This window comes from Engraulis encrasicolus, chromosome 11, assembly GCF_034702125.1.
Source record: "Engraulis encrasicolus isolate BLACKSEA-1 chromosome 11, IST_EnEncr_1.0, whole genome shotgun sequence".
In the NCBI taxonomy this organism is placed as follows: Eukaryota; Metazoa; Chordata; class Actinopteri; order Clupeiformes; family Engraulidae; genus Engraulis; species Engraulis encrasicolus.
This window is the reverse complement of record NC_085867.1, coordinates 49164582-49179790: the sequence shown is the minus strand read 5'-3', so window position 1 is coordinate 49179790 and position 15209 is coordinate 49164582. Positions and strand designations below refer to the sequence as shown.

Here is a 15209-nt window from a genome sequence, read left to right as displayed (position 1 = left end):
ACGCCAGACCCACTTAGAGTGTTTGTTGCCAAAAAGCTCAATCTTGGTCTCATCTGACCAAAGCACACGGTCCCAGTTGAAGCCCCAATACCACTTGGCGAACTCCAGACGCTTGCGTTTATGATTGTGAGTGAGGAAAGGTTTTCTCCGTGCATGCCTCCCAAACAGCTTGTTGGCGTGTAGACAGCGCCTGATGGTTGATTTGGAGACTTTGTGACCCCAGGATGCTACCATTTGTTGTAATTCTGTAACAGTGAGCTTTGGAGATCTTTTGATTTCTCTTACCATCCTCCTCACTGTGCGTGGTGGCAAAATAAACTTGGGTCCTCGTCCAGGCTTGTTTACCACTGTTCCAGTTGTTTTGAACTTCTTAATTATTCCTCTCACAGTGGATATGGGCAGCTGCAGTTGAGTGGCAATCTTCTTGTAGCCTCTGTCTGACCTGTGAAGGTCGACGCACATCTGCCTCACTTGTATGCTGTGTTCCTTTGTCTTTCCCATGTTTAAGAGTGGATAAGAGAAATGGCCTCGGTGTCACGTCATATTTATACCCCAGGGAAACAGGAAGTGATGAATTACTAATTAAATGTTCCTACATACTCTGGTAAACTTTGTAAACTACTGTAGAAATGACAGAAATGCTTCAATTATATTTATTTCCTGGGAATTGTTAAGGGTGCCAATAATTGTGGAACAGGTGATTTAATGAAAAATAATTATTTTTTAGTCAGGGATTTTTTTTATTAACTTACAATTCATTTGAGTTGAAGGCTACATTTTCCTACAATTTTCAGTGTGACAGTATTCTTCTGCAATAAACACTGAATTTATTTTAAGGCTTTTAACACATCTCAACCAGGGGTGCCAATAATTATGGAGGGCACTGTATGTCCTAAAATTGGGAAGAAATGCACCAATAGTTTGCTTTTTAATATCCAGGAGCCCATTTCAGCCTTGTTGAGTTCTAAAATCTTGTCCCTGACATCCTTTGACAGCTTTTTGGTCTGTCTCATGTTGGCGAGTTTAGTTTGATTGATTGACTGATTCTATGGACTGATTCTGCAGATTCAATGTGTCTTTTGTGCAGGTTACTATTAACAGGTGTGTTCAATTCAGATAACAAGTTGATTGGAAGTGCCATTTGATCTGCGGGATCAGAACTCTTCATGGTTGGCAGGGGATCAAATACTTATTTCCCTCAATTAAATATAAATCAATTATTATATATTCTTTAGAGTTAATTTTTGGATTTTCTTTTTGATATTCTGTCTCTCCATATTAGAATACATATTATCATTATCATTAAAGACTGATCATGTCTTTATTAGTGGGCAAACCAACAAAATCAGCAAGGGATCAAATACTTATTCTCCTCACTGTAACTCTACATTGCTCCAGGGACTGTAACCCTAACCCTGAACCTAAATAAGTGTAAGTGGCTTTGGATACAAGCGTCAGCTAAGTGTAATGCCGTGTCCAGACCAAGAGCGAACTACACTGCCTGGTAGCGTGGGTAAGCACATAATGGCTCTGGCTTGACAGCCTGGGACATTCGGAGATATGAACGTTGCTATTGGTTTTCGCTTAACAGCGTCAGAGCGAATTCGCCTGCGATTAGATTTAGTTTAATCTTCAAAATTCGCTCCTGGCGAATTCGCTTTGGTAGCACAGGTCGCGTGCCCTCCATAGAGAAATAATGACTTCCGTCGCTTCATTCGCTCCGTTCGCTCTTGGTCTGTACACGGCATAATATAATGTTGCTGCGTATACACTGCAGTGACCTGGAGCGACATAGACGCTGCACTCAGGCCCTTGATATTTCAGTGTTTTATTAAAAATGTGGGTATGTTAGAGCTGAATGAAAAAGTTTGTTCAATTGTAAGATCAGGCTCCTAGCAATGCAACTTATTTTATGTTTTATCTGCTTTGGCCGAGATATTTACAGTGTTAACAGAGAATATCTCCATTTGTGCTCACCTCAACTACTGGATGCATGTTTTCTCTGTAGACGAGTGATGCTGCAAGCTACACTGCAAGTACTGAAAATGGTAAGAGGAAGAAAGTCACTTTTAATTCATTACACATATAATATAATATAATACTATAATGTAATATAATATAAAGCAAAAAAAGCTCCCGCACACTGTTCACATTTGCATGGTTTAATGCAACATTTCGGTCTACTGACCTTTTTCAAGCAATTGCTTGTAGAAGGTCAGTAGACCGAAACATTGCATTAAACCATGCAAATGTGAACAGTGTACAGGGTTTTCTTTGCTTTAACGTTGGTGACCTAGGGGTTCCACTCCCACGCACCTGACCAAGGAGGTGTGCAAGAATTCCTCACTGACTATATAATATCATAAAAAAACCTGCAGCGTTGTTGTGTTGTAATTGGTTCCATGTTTGTTTCACTAGTATCTGCACAGCCTGATGTTTCTAGGCCAACAGAAGAAGAAGCTCCACCATCCAAGAAAGCGGTGACCAGGAGAGGTAGGTCAAGAACACTTGACTACACACCAGGCTTGTACGAAATTCCGAATTGAATGAATTTGAATTCAAAGTAATGCCATAATACGAACACTAGGTTGTGGTGTTCTATGTACTCTCAATGGGTGGTGTAGCTTAAATTCAAAGAAATTCAAGGTAACCTCCATTTAGTGTTCGTATTATGGCATTACTTTGAATTCAAATTCATCCAATATGGAATTTTGTACAAGCCTGCTACACACACCTCCAGGATTCTGTTTTGATCAGAAGTGGTGTTTTCTGGTGCACCTTCACTTGAATGCTTGTTAAGGAAATCAGTTTCATATTTCAGCCAAGGGGTTATTTCAGTATTCTCTTCTCGTTGACATGGTGTTTTGATGGATAGCTGCTAAATCCTAAATTTAAAAAAATGAAATATTAAATTAAATCTTTCATATTTCAGCCAAGGTCCAGGTGAAGCCGGCTTTGACTGGGCGTCGAAGCGTGTCTCAAAAGGCCTCTGAAGAAACAAAATCCACACCACCCTCCTCCTCCACCTCCTCCACCCAAGCCACCGTCAGCAAAGCTTCACCCCAGTCCAGCAGCATCCAGCCTTCCTCAGTAACTAGCAGTGTGGCGACAGCAGAGACTCCAGTTGGTCGAGTTCAATCAGTGCCTGATCGCTCAGTAGCCAGGTGATCTTCCTTTCTGATTCAAGCAATATGACACGAGTGGGTGGGACTGGAGGATGTTGAGCGGACATCCTGCTGGGTGTGGTTCGGCCAAATCAGAAGGCTGAGTGCCGTCAGCAATCACCTGCGAGTCAGTTAGTTAACATCCTTCCAACCAAGAGGGTGCTTTGTGTTATTACATTACAGTTCAACCATTTCCCTATTTTAAGTTGCAATATGTTCAGTGGTGTAATCTACGTAGAACGCAGGTATACGGATTATACCCACTTCCAAATTTCAGGGATTTCAGAATACCCACTTAAAATTGATCGATCCATTATTTAGAATAGCACAAGTATAAACAGTATACCCACTTCAAAAAATGTTCAAATATACAGTATACCCACCACAAAAAAAGTAGCACTGTACATCTTACTTGTGCCTATTTCTCAACAGCGAGTGGAGAAGGCCAGTTCATGATGACTCCAGTGCAGTGTCTCACATGATCGTCACAGACTTCCTGGTTCCCGTTGAAGCAGAATCAGAGAAACATGGGGAGAGTGAAAAGGTAAAGTTACCTATGGGTGCATTCCAATATGCGACCTTGCGTCCTCCGCTTATGCTTGTGGCCTCACCCTGCCTCCTGGCCCCTCCTCCTGGGAGAAAACAATAAAGTTTCCCAGCTGTCAGCCTAGCCACAACAACTTTTTGGGGAGTATTCTTCATTCAAACATCCAGCTTGCAAATGACAAAATGACTTTTCAATTGAGCTTTTCCGAGATATGTCCTTATGACATATTACTTCCTGGTACGAGGCCACAAGCACAAGTGGAGGACGCAAGGTTGCATATTGGAACGCACTTTATGATCACACATGATGTGACACCATTGTTACTTGTAATAACAAACTGCAGCCATCCATGTTTTACACAGCTGTCCAAAAAAATACCTCACTCCAATTCAACGCATATTTCTTCTGTAGATTCCCGGCACTGCAATTCCAACCGCAGGATCAGACCAGTCGGTTGTTTCAGGCCCAACAGAAGAAGAACCTGCACCAGCCAAGAAAACAACAACAACAAGGAGAGGTATTTCATTATTATTTCATGGCTGGATTACCCTTAAACGTCAACACTCCTCAAGACTAAAAGGACATTGCTTGTGATGTTGGCTTGATTATGTCCTCTTTTGAAAGTTGCTTTGTTCATAAAGCATCTGCCAAATGCAGTGTAATGTAATAATATTAAGTGTGCAGACTTCTCACTCCGAAACTTACGGTTAGCCTTTGTGGTATGTAGTTCCTGTTCTTGAAATGAAGGTGAAGATTGTGCACATCCCAGGACAGTGTTCTGGTATTGATTTGTTTGTTTGACATGTTTTTCTGACCTAAATCTGTATGTTTGTGAATATAAATTCATGTTTCTATTTCAGCCAAGGTCCAGGTGAAACCAGCTTTAACGGGACATCGAAATGTTTCTCAAAAAACTTCAGAAGAAAAACCCTCTACATCTGCAGCTGTCCAAAGTACTCCATCGATAGCTGAAGATTCTATAATCAGGTGCTTTTTTCTTTGCCTTCATGATCAATTTTGTAAATATTATGTCGTCATTTTAGGCATTCTGTATCTTTTAGTCTTGTATCCAGACATTTTTGTTTTGTAGTCTTACTTATGCCAAATTTTATGTCTGTATGACATGTCTGTATGTCATTTAGTCTATGTTTCTCCATGGTATTCTTCTTGTATCCAGATATGTTTGTTTTGAGAAGTCTTACTTATGCTCCCTTTTCTACAGTGACCGGAGATCCTCTGTTGACACTGAGGACAGCGCAACAGTATCTCACATGATTGTCACCGATTTCCTGGTAACTGTTGAAGCAGACGTGGAGAAACATGAAAGTATAAAAGAGGTAAAGTTCACTAAGATGTTGAATAGTCATCTTTTTTATTATTATTATTATTTTTTATAAATCTCCCTGCCCATTTTGATGTACGTATATGTCTTTCTTAGGCTCACCCATCTGCAAGATCAACTACTGACAATGGTAAGATCGCAGAATAGAGAGAGAGAGAGAGCACATATTCATTTTTAGAAAGTATTCAATCATTGTTGTAACTGGTTCTATTTGTCGTTAGTAGTTGTATCAATGCAGCCTGGTGTTTCTGGCCCAACAGGAGAGGAGCCAACTCCAGCCAAGAAAACGGTGACCAGAAGAGGTAGGTCAAGAAGAACACTTGACTGCAGTACACACATCACTGTTCTTGTCTTGATCTGACGTGTAAAACCTGTACCTGTTTCTATTTCTACTTCGATTTCAGCCAAGGTCCAGGTGAAGCCTGCTTTAACGGGACGTCAAAAGGTGTCTCAAAAACCTCCAGAAGAACTCTCCACGTCTGCAGCTCTCCAAAGTACTCCATCGATAGCTGAAGATCCCATTATCAGGTGATCACATTTGCTTTTTCTTTAATTTGTGGTCTTTATTTTTACCTCCACCAAGAGGGTTATGTTTTCTGTTGCGTTGGTTTCTTTGTCTGTTGTTGGAAATGAAAAAAAAACCAACTGATTAAACTTTGGTTGTGATCCGGATCAACTTTTTAAAGATTCTTCACCATTGTGGGATAGGGTGAATTTTGTCTTTCCAGGTTTTAACTCCACAAAAACAAGGCAGAAAGAAAGACTTGAAATTAAATTAAAAAATGAGGGTGTAACCCTATGCTTCTTGTTTTCCAATGTTTTACTCCACATACTAAGTTGGCTGTGCACTCTGTTTCACACTTCTACAGTGACTTGACCGCTTCTGTGGATGTGGATGACGCAACACCAGTGTCTCACACAATCCTCTCTGAAGTCCTGGTGCCTGTAGAAGCAGAAATGAAGAAACGCGTTGAGCCAGAAGAGGTAAAGTGAAGGTCACTCACTACTACCATGATGAAATGAGCCTGGTTCTCACCGACCTACCGTCTGGTAGCACTGCCGTGAACATGCTCTTCACGAGTTAGAAAATAGATGGTGCATATATTGCATCTCACCACCAACAAATTCCTCCAAAAACGTTTTCTGTTCATCTCTAAAGAGTCAATATACTCTCTCTACATATATAATCTATCCTGTGACTCATCAATGCGAGCGTCTGTGGATATTTAAGCAATAAATGCTCGAGAAGAGCATGTTAATGGCAGCGCTACCAGACAGTAGTGTGTGTAGCTCCGCTCCACCAGGGGGCTCCGGAGCTGCACACGCTACGCACCACCGGTGAGAACCAGGCTAGGATGAAATGGGCTACAAGCAGGGCTTGAAAACGAAATTATTTTTCAAACGTTCCGTTCCGAACGGTTCAGGCAAGTTTCAATTTAACGTTTTCGTTCCTGCAATCGTTCCCCCACAAAAATATCGTTCCTGAACCGGTTCGGAACGAAAAATAACGTTCGTTCTTAACGTTCCTGCAGTGTTTAACGGCCATATTAAGTCTATTTTCGTGGACTTTATCTTAGAATAGACGTACTCATTATTTCCCATTGATTTACACAGCTATTCTCAAAAATAATAACACACCCAAAAACACTCAGATGGGCTATCCATCCTGGCAGATTTAACCGGATGCCTATAATTCTTATCAAAAGTAGCCTATGCCAGCCCAGTAGCGGTGGGTGGATGTTGATTAGGGAGGCACAATACAGCCAGAGAGAGTTTAAAAAAAATAGCCGGAGAGTTCCTAAAAAAATCTCTGGAATAGCGCAGGTAAACGTCAGCATAATAAGAGGTGTCGATAGGCATGGATTTCAGTTCTTGCCTAGCTCTATTTAATAGGCCATGATGAGGTTTGCAGCAAGTGAAACGTGTAAGTAAAAGGGACACAGTTTGCTCCACAAAAAAATCCCAAACTGTTTTGAGTTGAGATGTGCACGATGCAAGGGGTCACTGGTTCTAGAGAAGGGACAGGTTGCATAGTCTGAAACCTCGGATATGCTCTCAGATATCGGCTACCAACCATTCCAGTGCAAATCCATCACCACAAAACCGGAGACCTTTTGTTGCCTAACAGACAAGCGTCACAAAATAGTAAGAGTTTCCACGTAGTCCATCCCATCAGCCCAGCCCTCTGCACGACAGAAGAGAATAATAACTTAAACAACAACAAATGCGCTGTCTTTCTCTATCCCTGCTTGTCACACGCGACCTACTGTTATTCGTGATGACAGCCAGGAAATATTGTGCAATACTGAGGAAACCATCGAAACATTGAGCGGGCTAGCGTCTGTCCATCTGCCACGAATGACTTTATCCCGCATTGACCACAACAACAGATAAATAAGACGTCCTTGATTACAGCACATAAAACACCAGCTCTCACCTCTCTTCTCTACAACCGACAGTGGGATACGCTGCGCACAACAAAAGCACTTCAGTAACTTTACCACAACATAATTTGCCATAACCGCATTGAACATCGAGGCACTCGGCGGTGCCATTACAAGTAGTAAGCTAAACATGACTTACCCACCAGTTGCCTCTCGAGAGCACTCTGCGAATTAGGTTCATCAAATCGCCTATCCAATTCCTTTGCAAATCATAGACTGTATGGTCCAAATACTCTGTCCCTGTAGGAATCCCAACACCGATCTCAAGACATGTTCTCTTTTGCTCTCCATGGTGTCAATATAAAACTCTGTACTGTCCGTGAATGAGACTGAAGAACAGCGCGGGTAAAGTGTCATTTCTCTTATAAAAACTTATTTGATATTGGTGGTCAAAAACTTTAGGGCGGGTTTATTAGAGTCAACTTCCAATCACTACGAGAAAGCCAGGAGAGACAGTTTAGTTCTAGTTTCCTATCAAAATCTCTGAGGAGAAGCACATCAAATTTACCCAGGAAGTTTCTCCATACAATGCACTCTGATTGGCCAATGCTCCTCAATATTTTATCAATCGGCGGCAAGAGCTCAGGTGAAGCAAAATGCTGTTGCTGTAGGCCTATGCATGTTTCCCCTCATACACCTCAGTAGCCGAACTAAAAGACTGCTCGTCGCCATGGTTACTCCTCAAACAAAATCGTGCACTTGTATGAAATATAGAGAACAAAAAAAAAACCGTTATTAACCGGTTTGTGGATTTCAGAATAACGTTTTTGTTCCGGAACACTTGAAGACCATTTCGTTTTCGTTTCCGTTTCCGTTCCTTGTAAAATTCCATAAAATTTCGTTCGTTTTCGGTTTTCGTTTTCGTTCCTTGAACCGGTTCGGAGCCCTGGCTACAAGATCAAGTCTTTGAATAGCGTTTACAAAGTGCAAACACCCAGATTTTTATTTTTCGTCTAACAGTCCCCGTTTGGTAAATCTCTTGTCTCTAATGTTCACGTCTGTTGTAGGCACACTCATCTGCAAGTTCAAGCACTGAAAAAATACCAGCCAAGACCGCAGCGACGAGGAGAGGTGGGTCACAAGCTGCTACCCACTAACAATAGGAATCTTGACTTTTCTGAAGTAGTGTAGTTATTATTGAGCCTGTTTATATGTGCATCAATAAACCGTTTATGATCAGGTTTATGGAGTTACCGGTTTATTCGAGCGCTCATGTAAACTGAATAAACAGTTTTCATAATCGGTTTATTGCCGTTATCGGTTTATGAGAAATCCGATTTGCACAGGTAGGTTTTTGGCTAATAAACGGATTTCTCGTGTCATGTATCCAGCATAATCGGGTTATTATCAGGTTATTGACATTCTAGAAGGATAAGTAGCCAATCACAAGCCTTCAATTATAGCTCCGTTTCACACACTTAAAGGCCAACTTCCGATAAAACACAGTTTTACTCACTCCTTTTGAAGATCGGACGGTCACCCCAAGTTAAACTCACTTGCAAGGCTCTCATAGCGGTGCGTCACCTCGCCTGGCTGTGTTTCCCGGTGTTTCCCAATTTACATCAATAATGCAGAGAAACGAGCGAATCACGAAAGCCTTTCTGTGTTTCGTCACGTCGAAAGAAGGCGTTGCCCACAAAGGTTTATGTCGACCCATTTTTCTAAAAACATGTCGAGTAATTTTTTTTCTGCTTGTTTTCAATACAAGCAACGTCTGGTGGCCCGAAATCTAGCTTAGCTTAGCTATCAGCTGGTTGCTACTCTCAGGTACACACACAGCACAAAGCCTCGTCCTTATAGCAAGCCCACTCTGGTTGCTCCGTGCCTGTAGCTCGCCTAGGGGTCGCTGTCGAAAGAGCACAGCCCTGAATGGAGCATGCACGCCTCCGTTGGCGCCCCTATAGTGCAGTACCACCCGGAGAAGTGGCGACTCTGTTTCCCATTACATTCTCTCCAAGAACTGAGCCAATCAGAGACGCATTTCCACGAGAGCAGGAAGAGTGAGCCAATCAGAGACGCTTTTCCACGAGAAACACGGAACACCCTCTCGTTTCTCCACAAGCCACATTGCTGGCTTCCAAAAACGGCTTGAAACAAAGCAACCAGAACGTTTTTTAAAACAGGACCAACGCGTAACACATTCAATAACAATGGGGAACACAGCAATATTAATCAAATGACGTTGAGAGGCCATCTTTAAGTGGAACACAGGCAATCGACTGACTGCATATAAGCAGCAGTAAACTGTTTACTCCAATAGCCTGATTATTGCGGCCATATAAACGGGCTCATTGACAGTTGTTATACCAAAGACCTGCTTCAGGAGTAAATCAGGTTAATTTAGGAGCCTGGTAAATCATCTAATAGAAGAGCCTTGAGTCCTCATTTTCCTAAGAACACAGGCTCTTCTATTGGATGATTCACCTCTTCACTTAACATGGCTTCCTCCTGAGGCAGCTTTGTAGTATAGGGCCCTGGTGTTATACCTGCAGTTTTGTTCAATCATGTTTCATGTTTCAGCCAAGATCCAAGTGAAACCTGTTACCGCAGCACGGGGAACGATATCGAAAAGTGCCTCAGCAGAGACATCGCCCTCGTCATCGTCCGCCTCCACACCCCAACCCGTCGTCACCATAGTAGCCTCTACGGCGTCCAGCAGCGAGCCGTTACCTTCTACAGCATCACCTCAACCCCCGTCGACTACTGATGATGCGCACGCGGAGGAGGAGGAGACTCCAGCTGTCCGGAGCACTCCGCAAGCACCTCCTCCCAATCCCCTCAGCAGGTCAGCGGCTTTAGGTTTTCATTTATATATTAATTCATTTATTTCAGTGTTTCTCAACAGGGGTGCTGGGGCACCCTGGGGTGCCATTTACGCACAATAAAGTAAATATAGGTCGCCCCAGTCAGCTGCAACTTCGAATGTATGTAGTGTGACGTCTCCAAATGTGTTACTTTTCTAAGCTTGTGTGGTATCGGATGCGATGCCATGTTACGGCTTGTTGGTTTGGGGTGTCTTGAAATTTCTCATGAATTGAAAGGGTGCCTCGCCTAAAAAAAAAGGTTGAGAAACACTGATTTATTTAACTCTTATTTCCAGTCCAGTTGTTTTCAACTAAACTCTTTCAACTGAGATGACCTGGATGAATGCAAACTTTCAGATGTATAATAAGACTCTTAAGTTTAGTCCTGGAAGAAGTTCTGAGGTACTCAAGGTTGTGATTTTTTTGGCCGAGGCAATTGTAGCCAAATAAAAAGTATTTTTTAAAAATCGAGTGCATCAGAACTTCTCTTCCTGGACTAAACTTGTGAGCCCCTTCACTGATAAGCACCAAGGAAAAAAGTGAAGAGCCAGAAGCGCTCCAATTATCCTCTTGTATTTTATATAATGAGTGCGTTACAATATGCGACCTTGCTCCCTCCACTTGTGCTTGTGGCCTTGCTCCCGCCTCCTGGCCCCTCCTCCGTGGAGAAAACGATAAAGTTTCCCAGCTGTCAGCCTGGCCACAACATCTTTTGAGGGACTGTTTTTCATTCACCATCCCAATTACAAATGAGAAAAACACTTAACAATTGAGCTTTTGCAAGATATTGAAATATAATGCTGTTGTCAGTGATGTCATCATGACATATTACTTCCTGGTACGAGGAGACAAGCACAAGTGGAGGAGGCAAGGTCGCATATTGGAATGCACACAGTGAGACTCTGTTTGTTTTCCTGCAGACCTGGAAGGAAACTCAAGGGCTTCCTGTCCTTCATGTCCAGCTCCGCCTCCACTACATCCGGATCCGGATCAGGACCAGGTCCAGGTGCCACCAGACCAGCTCAGCCCAGAGCAGCGGCGGTACCGTCCACACGACCCTGCAGCAGACCCAGACCTGCACCTGCACCCGGACCCAGAACCAAGACCGCAGCATCATCATCATCATCATCATCATCATCATCATCATCAGTAGCAGCAACAACAGACGCATCGATATCCAGTAGCTCATCATCCCACACAAGCAATACAGACAGAGTTGTTCCCACAATGACGTCTACTCGTGACTTTACAGACAGAGTTGTTCCCACAATGACGTCTACTACTCATGGCACTACAAAAACTGCTGCTGCTTCAACATCTACGCATGGACCTACAAAAACTGCTGTTGCTTCAATGCTGAGTCGTGACGGTATAAAAACTGCTGTTCCCTCAACGTCTTCGCAAAGCTCTTCGAAAACTGCTGTTCCTACCACGTCCTCTCACGGCAGCAGAAAAGCCGCTCCAGTCATCTCCAGTGGCAGCACGACTTCGTCTGTAAGTTGATTGCTAATCAGTGGCATGAATGAGGCCTATGTGGTTCTTTTTTTAATTTATTTTTGCTCTAGGACTTAGTTTGATAAGGTGTAAATATGTACAATTTTTTTTTTTGCTAAAACATTCCTCAAATGGCCAAAACAGATAATTTGATGACCGACAGTTTGATTATTGTCAATGGCTTATCTATATGTTAGTTAAAATTGCACATTGGAGACTGGTCAAACGCAGTATCAATTTTCTGTGTTAACCCTGTTTCATAGTTTTTTGACATTAAAGTACACTTTGACTTTTATTTTCTCAGGTGGATTGCCCTGACTCCAGAGAGGTCTCCATCAGTCAACAGTCAGAGGAGCCCACAGGAGTATCTGCGTTTATCCTCAGTGACATCTTCACAGAAGTGGCAGAGGACCCCTGAGCCCACAACTGCAGCGTTCATGAACATTCAGGGGGTGTATACTAAGAACATGGTTAAGTGGTAATCCAGCCTTAGTTAACCTACAGGAACTGGTCATCCAGGCTTAGTTAAAGGGGTATGCCACTATTTTGGGGCTTAATACAGTTAAAATCGTTGGCTGGGGTTTATAAAGGTGGTAAAGTGTCTTATTTTTCATGTTAAGCGTTGTCTTGCTTTAAGACAAGTGAAAGCCAATGGATGCTACAATGCTACACGGATCCACTGACTTTCACTAGCTTAGCGACATATTCCCTCTTTTAACTTGTCTTAAAGCAAGACAACGCTTAACATGAAAAATAAGACACTTTACCACCTTTATAAACCCCGGCTGACGATTTTAACTGTATTAAGCTACAGGATACAGCATAATTTAGTATTTAATTAAATGAGGACGCCAGGCTCTTCTATTAGATGATTTACCTCTACCACAAGACTAACTTAACCCGCTTTACTACTGAACCAGCTTCTTAGTGTACCCCATGGTGCAGTTCAAGCAGAGGGCGCGTCTGCAAGACTAGAAGCGATGAGCTACTGAGTTTGAACTCTACACAGGTGACTGTGATGTCATGTCAGCAAGTCGGGCTGGATTCAGTCTAGAGATGCACCGGATCCAAGATCCGGTTCCGGATCCGGCAGGATAATAGGGTTTTTCACAGGATCCGGATCCGGTTCCAGGATCCAGGATCCGGTAGCCAAGGCTTTTCAGTCAAAATAGTTTGAGCCAACGTGATAAAAAGGGCCCACATGTGCGAGTAGGCTATGTGTTTCAACCCTTTCGTAGGATCCGGTATCCGGTTCTGGATCTGGCAGGATCTTAAGCAGTGGATCCGGTATCCGGCAGGATCCTAAAAATCAGGATCCGGTGCATCTCTGGATTCAGTCAGAGGTGAAGATCGTCCTGCACCTTTTCCTGGGATGTGAACAAAGGCTGATTGTGATTTTAGAGTGAGGAGTCCGCACACTGAAAATCCTTTTTTTTTGTTTTTTTTTATTCCGTGGCAGGATAGGGTGACATTTTGACTGTTGTCTTTATCAGATGACCTGGTCAAGACAACAGTCAAAACATCATCCTGTAATGCCATGTAATAATAAAAAAAACACAGAGAAAAGGATTTTAAGCGTGCCAACTCCTCACTCTAACGTCAAGAGGGGCTGGCCCATCGTGCGGACACTTGAGAAGAGCTGCAGGGCTCTGGTCGGTTTGAGGACAATTCATGTTTTCTGTTACCCTTACCTGGAACAAGCACGCCACGATCCACTGTAATCGGGTTATATAATATTATGTTGTCAGTATTAAATAAATCTTGAGTTTATCAGTCTGTGTGACTGAGTACCACACCATGCTACTTTTAGTTTTAGTCTCATCCCAATAGTTGTTCATTGCAACAATGAATGAGGCTGGGGGTTATTCCAAGAACATGGTTTAAGGAACAGTCCCCCCATTTTTAATTTTCACATATTTGCTGTATTTCCAAGCGTTATTCATGAATGTGCATATCATTTTCTTCTCAGTGTTTTCAGTACTTAGATTAATAGGATCAGAATTATTAGCATATTTTAGCATAATCACTGGAAGCAAGCATCAAGCCACAAGTGATCACAGGACGGGATTAAATAGCTGTTTTGCACTATGGTGAATTTTACATTAATTTTAAAGTAGTTTATAAGTACATTTGAGACTGTTTTGTTTGTTCCCATAGACTTGTATTGCTACGATTAATTTTGCTATACTGTTTAATTAAGCAATGCAAACACATAGACAAAAATGATATGCACATTCATGAATAATGCTCGGAAATACTGCAAATATGTGAAAATTTTAAAATGGTGGACTGTTTCTTTAAGCGATAAGCCTGGCTACCGGTATGTTAACCTGAAGAGGTAAATCTTCTAATAGATAGCCCATATGTGTCCTTTAGTTAGGAAAATAAGGACTCCAGGCTCTTGTATTAGATGATTTTCCACTACCTCAACTCAAGGCTAACTTAACCTGGATTACTATTTAGCCAGGATCTTGGCGTACTCTCCAGTTGGTCTTTTTTCAACATCATTATGTTGTGTTTGTATTTGTGTTGGCCATGTTGTTGGCTGCCTGCATGGCTACTTGTCTCAGTGGGATACATCACACCAGTCTTGAATAAACAGATGAAGGTTTATATTTCACTGTCAATTTTTTGTATTATTATTATTATTGGAAATTGTTATTGTTATAACAATGTTATTTTAATGTAAATAAAGTGTTTTTCCTGTTCTTTTGTTTGACATCCTCTTAAATTTAAATATTAAATATTGAAGCTTTGCTATTTGTGGTATTATTTTTTGCTTGTTTGTGAGCTCTGCTTTGAGAAAGGCTTCTGGGCCAGAAGAAGGGGTGTTGTGCGCTTGTCAATAGGTGCATTCGAGATGTGTCAACGCATGTATGCGCATTTAGACAGCAATGCACCCTGGATGGAAAATGCTGCATGACGGTTAGATTTCCTGTCAAACTTCGAAATTTCGTCGACATTGCGTTGACGAGGTGACATGTCACATGGTGTAAAACTATCGCGGGATGAATGCGGCTGCAGTCAGATCTTGCAACCTCTGCAGTTGCTTATCCCCTTCAACGCTCGTCGGCGGACTGCCTCCGAGGTCACGCGCCCATGAACTGGTTGGTCAACAACTCACTCACGTGTGTATATGGGTCTTGTCTCACACCTCTACACAAGTTTGCGCAGGTCCCCACTTCAGCTCCTCCTCACTGCCTGTCCCCCCACTCCTCACACGTGGTGTGTTAGTAGAGCAAACCGGTGCGAGCTCATGGTCTCGTTCATATTTGTGGCCGACTTTAAATGCGCTGTATTTAATAACACCCACATCGTGACAAGTTCTCGCTCACATGGTTCCGTCAACGTTGGTCGACAGCAACAAAGTCGTATGGGCTTAGCCTCCTGCTCCTGCCTTGTAGTGCCATCTGG

General features: G+C 42.5%; 1 protein-coding gene across 5 annotated transcripts in view; it reads left to right on the top strand.

The window, feature by feature from the left end:
• The window catches only part of zgc:162472 (uncharacterized protein LOC553495 homolog), a 47285-nt gene extending 32692 nt beyond the window's left edge, over positions 1 to 14593 (top strand). For 2 of the 5 annotated variants that reach the window (XM_063210822.1, XM_063210819.1), the window contains exons 32-46: positions 2009 to 2048; positions 2419 to 2493; positions 2933 to 3164; positions 3597 to 3708; positions 4123 to 4228; positions 4572 to 4698; positions 4934 to 5048; positions 5150 to 5183; positions 5275 to 5355; positions 5458 to 5581; positions 5923 to 6037; positions 8505 to 8568; positions 10018 to 10282; positions 11222 to 11795; positions 12100 to 14593. In XM_063210822.1, coding sequence (XP_063066892.1) covers positions 2009 to 2048; positions 2419 to 2493; positions 2933 to 3164; positions 3597 to 3708; positions 4123 to 4228; positions 4572 to 4698; positions 4934 to 5048; positions 5150 to 5183; positions 5275 to 5355; positions 5458 to 5581; positions 5923 to 6037; positions 8505 to 8568; positions 10018 to 10282; positions 11222 to 11795; positions 12100 to 12213 — 2178 coding nt within the window. In that variant the 3' untranslated portion in view covers positions 12214 to 14593. The remainder of the gene's footprint in view (positions 1 to 2008; positions 2049 to 2418; positions 2494 to 2932; positions 3165 to 3596; positions 3709 to 4122; positions 4229 to 4571; positions 4699 to 4933; positions 5049 to 5149; positions 5184 to 5274; positions 5356 to 5457; positions 5582 to 5922; positions 6038 to 8504; positions 8569 to 10017; positions 10283 to 11221; positions 11796 to 12099) is intronic. The other 3 variants (XM_063210823.1, XM_063210820.1, XM_063210824.1) reach the window with 3 other exon arrangements.
• Positions 14594 to 15209: the final 616 nt, after the last annotated feature.